The 7,212-nt window shown below is 36.9% G+C and overlaps 1 protein-coding gene across 1 annotated transcript in view; it reads right to left on the bottom strand.

Annotated features, from left to right (window-relative positions):
* LOC135072800 (signal-induced proliferation-associated 1-like protein 2) overlaps positions 1–6,716 on the bottom strand; it is a 30,655-nt gene extending 23,939 nt beyond the window's left edge. The window contains exons 1-5 of the mRNA XM_063966837.1: positions 5,752–6,716; positions 3,249–3,482; positions 2,813–3,098; positions 2,131–2,731; positions 1,909–2,044 (exon numbers count right to left, since the gene is read on the bottom strand). Coding sequence (XP_063822907.1) covers positions 1,909–2,044; positions 2,131–2,731; positions 2,813–3,098; positions 3,249–3,482; positions 5,752–6,394 — 1,900 coding nt within the window. The 5' untranslated portion in view covers positions 6,395–6,716. The remainder of the gene's footprint in view (positions 1–1,908; positions 2,045–2,130; positions 2,732–2,812; positions 3,099–3,248; positions 3,483–5,751) is intronic.
* Between the last annotated feature and the right edge of the window lie 496 nt (positions 6,717–7,212).

A 7,212-nucleotide genomic window follows, 5' to 3' on the forward strand; every position in this document is an offset into this window, starting at 1 on the left:
CAAGCAAAATGTTGTGGCACACATAACTGTTTACGAGTTAACTTGTTTTAAGTACAACAGCCTCGTGAAATATTCTAATACCTACCCGACTCGCTAGGTCAATAAAGTAATTTGTCTCTGCTGACTATTGTCACAAAAATTAGTACTTACCTACTGGCAACTTAGGTATGTACACTTCAATGAATCATGAGTGACATTGGCGATGATATAAAACTTAGTGTTACACAAACATCATTACATAAATATTTTTACATAAATATTATTACATCGTGCAAATGAGCGATCGTCCAACGGCATTCAGGGTGATGAAAATAAATCATTCGAAATTAAATCCGATGCCCACCCTAAGGGCCTTGATGAAACCTGATAAGGTTTAGATCGGCTACGAAACTATCATTTAATTCTAGCTGTCCTTGCGACTTCGTTTGCATAACTTTTCCCGCTTTCGCAACATTCTTATTGATGCTCCGCTACTATTGGTGGTAGAATGATGTTATTATGATTTTATACATAGAATTCGTGGTTAAAGGACTCCAACACAAAGATAGTTTTTGTGTTGATGCAAACAAACTCTTGTTCAGCCCTATAACATTATTATCATAATTGTAATTACAATAATACATAATTACATATTAAGATTGCTCTGAATTAAGCTGGTTGACTAACCGTCAATAAGCTGATCTAGCTGACAAGTTATCACTGTTAGCCCTAAAGATAATGGTCGCACAGTCTTACCACAGCACCGACGTTTGTAAACCGCAAAGTTTACTAAGTTTGTACTAGGAAAGTCTGTATTATTATAAATTTTATCAATTCCGACTCAAACTTCGCTATCCCTAGCGAACAGCGATAACGCGGAATACTCAGGCAATACAAAAGTATCGTACCTATACATAGCCGGCTAGCTATTGTCACCTATTCATTACACCGTCCACCTAGGCTACGGTCCTGTAAAGGTTTATAAATATTAAAATCTGAGCTGATACCTAAATGTGGGAAATGTTGGAGATCATCAAACGCCCGCTATCGGCAAGCGACCTTAACTGTACCAGTGAATATTCTTATCCATACCTAATAATTATTCACTCCTACCGAAGCTTATTAAATTTTTCCAACGGTCTGATACTGTGAGTGAGGGTGGACGTAGCTTTTGCGCCTTTTACATGACGTAAAGTAACCGATAGTTCATTATTACATAGTTGTTAATAAACGATGCATTAGACGTGAATTTACGGAGATGCAGATGCAGGTTGCGTTCTGTAAAATATTATAATGTACCTACACATAGTACATTACCACTCAGTAGACAGATAAGCTAAAGTTCTAACTAATTCATAACATTTCTCACTGATCAATGTCTTATTCTTCAATTGATCACATTGGCGATTACACAGCGCCACCAGGAGATAATAGACACGTCTCTCATTATAAAGGCTTCGAATAACGGTACAGTACTGTTTAATAGCGACGTTTTACCTGAAAATAAAACGTTTATTAAACATACTTACCTTATTCGAAGCCTACTTTTTAAATCTACCTGGTGTCATAAAACACAATGGCGAGAATATCGAAACCTAGTTTCGAGCTACCGTTGGTGGCGCTAGTGTCGCTAATTGAGGCGTGCTTAGGCGGTGGGGGACCGGAGCGGAAGTCACGTGGGCAGATTATACGTCAAAACTAGTACTCAAACAGGAAAAGACAGACACTACTCTCATTATAAAGGCTTCGAATAAGGTAAGTATGTTTAATAAACGTTTTATTTTCAGGTAAAACGTCGCTATTTTGTAATCAGAACACAAAGTTTGGTCGATGGGCGCGCGAAAAAAAAAAAGACGCCACTTTCCATACAAAATCTGGCATTGCCATTTATCTTAAATAAAGATTGATAATAAATAATTATGTACTTACAAAATTTTTGGCCTGTTTCCACTGTTGTAGCCGTCACGTAGTTTTTCGACAAATCTTTTAAATATTCCTGTCGTGTACGTGTGGCCATTGTACAGAATTTTGGCGACTGAATTGCTGCATTCTCGCCATTAATTACCTAAAACAATATTAATTATTGTCAAAATAATAATTTATTTTATGTTCATCATGCATTTTTGAAACTGTGTAAATACGATGACTTACCTTACTTAAAAGTAAATCAGTGAAAGCTTCACCTTTTGGATACACTGCTCCATCTTTGATTGGAGGCCCAAATAAAGGTACTTCTTTTGCACGACTTACAGCTATACTGTAATGCGTGTTCTCCGTGCACGGATCTATCGCTCGAATCACAACAAAAACGTGTTGGAATTGAGAGCGAATATTCCGCGGCGTAAATGGCGCAGCACCTGGTTCTTGGAAGACAATAGTTACTATGTCGTTGCCTATATGTCGCTTTCTCAACAACTGCTGTCTATTATGTGGTGTATATGGAAGCATTGTCGAAACGTGAAACATTATCTCACAACCCTGGTATGTCGTATACACTGAATAGAGGCCTGTTGAATCGGTGCGATTGTCGAGACCCGCTTTATATTTCTCAAAGTCTTTTAATCGAACGGTCTGTCCTAACATTTGCAGGAATTCGACGAAAGCGGGACCGGCTTCCTGGTTGTTATACATTTCTTCTTCGGTAGCTTGGCCGCTTTTGCAATACATAACGCCGACTTTGTAGTGTCGGGTTACGCATTGTTCGTCCAGCCGAAGTAGCTGTTCCTCTGCTCCACTGTTAGGTACACCTAACCTGAAAAGGTACATTTTGTCATTTAACAAACTGATCAATACCGCAAAAAGTTGGATCAAACTGTATTTTTTTATTTCTTACCTCAAACAACCCAACTGCATTTCAGGTGCGACATAGTCCAAAACCTCTTTCGTGCAGTATGTAGCGCTGTTGTTGCTTGGCTTTACGGTAGGCAGCGCATCTTCAAGCACAGATCCCCGAAGAGTCAGCAACTCCGAAGTTCGTATTATGAGCCGGTACTGCCAGGCGAGCTGGGAAGCCGGCACAGACGCGTCGCCACCACCTCTACGTAATTCCACACGTTCCTTTTTTATGGAAATGGCTATAGGTCCTAGACTTTCGTCCATGCCGAACCAGTTTTGGTGAGCTACAAAAATAAATTAGACTTAGTATGGATATAGCCTTGGTTCCAGGGAAAAACATAGGACAGTTTTTTTTCCTGGTTATTGAAAGTAGGATATGCGCGTGCAAAATGCAAAAATTGTTATAGGTACCTAACTCTGTAAAAAATACTTACGTTGATTATAGAAATAGTTCCTATAATATAACGCGCCTAAGTCTTGGCTCTCAACAGGCAGTGGCGTGAGGACTCTGGCGAAGGGGCAGCCGTGTCGCCAATGGGTGTGTCCCGGCGGAAACTCCAGTACTGAGAGCCCGTAAGCGGCGCGGGGCCGGTGCCACCCTCCGGTCTGGCCGGGTATGGCACCACGAGCGGTTCTCCAGCAGAGCGACACACAACGCTCTTCTTCACCTAAGAAAAATACAAAATTATGCATCAGATTACGCCGATGAATTCCTTTTCGAATCGTGCGGAAAAAGTACTAAATAGTTAGATTAGACAAACAGAAATTATAACTTTTCAGTAGGAAGTTACTAAATCACTGTTTCAACCATCCATACTCAATATTATAAATGAAATAATCTTGTCTGTCTGTTACCTTTTCACACTTAATTCAGTGAATCAGGTTGGAGTCTAGGAAAAATGTGGGATAGTTTATCCCGATTTTTAAAAGTCTTTCTGACCGAAACCAACGCGCGAAACCGGGAGCAAAAGCTGGTTTAATTATCTACAATACCAGATTAGTAGCAGTGTGTTTTCCTAACGTTTAATTAAATCCATAATGTGCTTGGTTGTGAATCATTCTTAACTGTGTGGAATGTTAGCCACATTAACTCACATAAGCTGATTTATCAATGATGATAGAAATGAAAGTGCAATTACTTCATTCCTAAGAAATCTTGATCACATTTCACACAGTCTATGGACATCGATTATAGTAATTACACAAGTTTGGATTAAGTGAGGTACTATTATTATAAAGATTTAAAGAAAATAGTAAAATATTGAAATTGCAGAATAATTTTAATGAGTTATTAATTAATGAAACCTAATAAATCTAAAATAGAATTGCTGACAAATAAATAATAATGCTTATTACAATTGATTTTTAAATTGAAATTAAATTAATTGATATGTTTTCCGGTTTTTATGTGCTACTGCTCATTTTGTTTTCATTTAAAATATGTACATTCATAGTCCAATCAAATAAATTTTGTGGAGACAATTTAAGTAGGAAATATTAATGGTCTGAGGTGTAATGAAGCATTGCTGTACAATTATGTGACAAAAGTCAAAGAATAAGACAATGGAGTCACAGTAAAGTTTTGAACATCAATAATTTTTTGATAGTTTCCAAGTTATAGTCTAAAAAAATATTTAAACATTCCCTGACCTTCCTTAGTTTTTCAAATAATATCATGAATTATATGTAGGAGATATCATAATTTTTTGTTGAAATGTGGATACCTACCTAATATGGCCACATAGTACATCAATGTTATTCATATGTTCATACCTATCTTTAGAATGAACAATACCTTTCTCAGTAAATAACCTCATGTTTGATACAAGAAAACTGTATACCAATAGTATTCAGCATATTAGTCATAAATAATAATGGATGCTCCAAGAACAATAATAATGTGAGAGCTGAATTTGTATGTCACCTTATTCACAGGTGACACAATGGCAATTCTATAGAAGATTAGCATGGTTAAAGGAAAATAGAATTGTTTATATGCCAGTTATTTACAAACCAGCATTAGATAATATACCACAAAATGTATGATTTTTTTTATTGAATTAATTATCAGTATTTTTGTGTAGGATGAATGTATTTTAATTAAAGAGATATTGAATACCTGTATGAAGCTAATTTTTATTGTTAAATATAATGTTAAAATGTATGTATGCTTTATAGAACAATCACAGCTATTGCTGTTATTCATCAAATAGGTAGCCTGTATGTACCTACAGTAGAATCTCGATTATCCGGACTCATTCTTCACAGTTTCTAATTACCGATTCCGGGTCTGGACCCATAAAAACCGAAGGCGCCGCCACCGTAACATGGTACGGACGTCTTCTTAGTTCATTGTTAAAAGAAATGGATGACCAATGGTCTAAAATTTAGATTTTTAGACTCTAAAATGATGTATTGAAAACCCTTTCTATTGTAAAAAGTTAATTATTGTTTGATTTTACTTTGAAATCGATTATCCGGATTTTCGATTATCCGGAAACCCTTACCCCTGGTTTTAATTGATCCGGATAATCGGGATTCTACTGTAGTTACAAATACAAGTATACATAATAATAACAAATTGTCTATCTCGAAATGTTATTGGCCCATTCTAATCTACGTTATTATTATGTCATTGAGAGGACAGTTAGCAGATAGGTAAGTGTTTATTAATTTTCTTTATAATAAACACAATTGCACATTCACAGTTTTGGAACCGATAATACCTTAGCACCTAGTTAAAATCTTATATTTACCTGGTTATTTTACTTTAGTTAAGTCTTAGTACCTAAATAATTCATTGGTTCGTTTGTTTTAGCCAAATGACTTCAACTGCTGGATAAAGGCCTCCCCCAAAGTATTCCACAATGAATGGATTGAACAAAATAATTACAATGATAATTTTTGTGTAAAATAATAAAATTGATAATGTCTTACCTCCCAACTCATTTCTAAAGAATGGGCAGCTTTCAAGCAGTTCATTTGATCTTCCATCTCCAGTATCAGGTACAGCATCTTCACCTGGTGGTAAACCTTTTGTTGCCAGCAAGGACGCAGCTGAGGCTCCGGTGGTAGTGTTGCGACGTCTACTAAGCAATGCACCTCTGATCTCCGCTGCATAACTTAAGTTGGCCATAAGTGACTGACAGTCATAATGAGCAAATTGCTTTCTTTTGGTACATTCTGTGAGAGCCGAAATGGCTCCTTCGTCAAGTGTTTGACGTGATATAGCAGGTGTTTGACCACCCCATAGTTTGTTGAGTTTGAGACGGGGTTTGGGACTTGCACTCGTACGAGGCTGTGGGCCGTCTGCGTGGTCGCTGCTGAGTACATCGGTGAGGCGGTCAGTCGCGCGCGCTATCCCAGGAGGCTTGTCTGACGTAGAAACTACGTTGTAATTGTGCACCATCGCGGGTAGCCGTTCGCAGCCTCCCCCGATCACGTCGATTGAACCGTGACTTCCATATTCTCTACGTAGGCCGTTACTCGATGGCTGATCACTATAAATCAAGTCGAGGCTAGAATTGCTACGGTACATAACATCTCTGGCTTCCTTCCTTCTGTGATCTGGAGCGTACATGGCATTATTTGCTTTGCATACTTTTAAGACGAGGCAGCATGAATAGTATAAAGACTTCGCTAGCTACACATTATTTAGGATCCCTTAGAATAAATTTATCACCACGAAGATACAACAACACAACATTGATCATTGTGAAATGATCTGACACCAATCTCCGACTTATTTACAAAAACACACCAACTTATGTAAAACTAGAATTCAATCGTTTGTAATTTGTACATTGAGATCTGCTTTTGTGATTATTTTCGTTGGTACAATTTATATAGAATTATTGTGAAAACTTAGAAAAAACTCGCGAGTAAAAAGTCAATCAACTGCACTGCCAAATGCCACAGACTAAAAAAATCACACATTTCAATCATACATAGACAATTATTTCTTATTCTTATTATCTGTGGAATAGTAGTGATGTAACTGTTTATTATGGGAATTAAAACCGGTTTTTTGTTTCCGTTTACGATTATTTTATTTAGTCATGGCAGTCATGGTTAAGGCACAGAATAAAATAAGTAGGTATCACAGATATGGATAGATGCAGCATGTGTCAAAAATTGTATGAAGCCGAGCGTGCCACTTTTTAAACGTCATTAGTGTCATTTTAGCGAATTTTAGTGATTGCCGCAACGTAAAAGTAATCGTATCATCGTACTGCATTTGCAAAGTCATCGAATGATATCGTGTGACTCGATTCGAAAATTAATTAATTCCGATAAAACTGATAATTTGTTAAATACAAAACCAAAAACATCTTTATTTACCTTTTTAAAATAAATTAATTCTTACAAATCGTCAAATCTCGTTATTTTTTTTACCCT

This window comes from Ostrinia nubilalis, chromosome 6, assembly GCF_963855985.1.
Source record: "Ostrinia nubilalis chromosome 6, ilOstNubi1.1, whole genome shotgun sequence".
Lineage (NCBI taxonomy): Eukaryota > Metazoa > Arthropoda > Insecta > Lepidoptera > Crambidae > Ostrinia > Ostrinia nubilalis.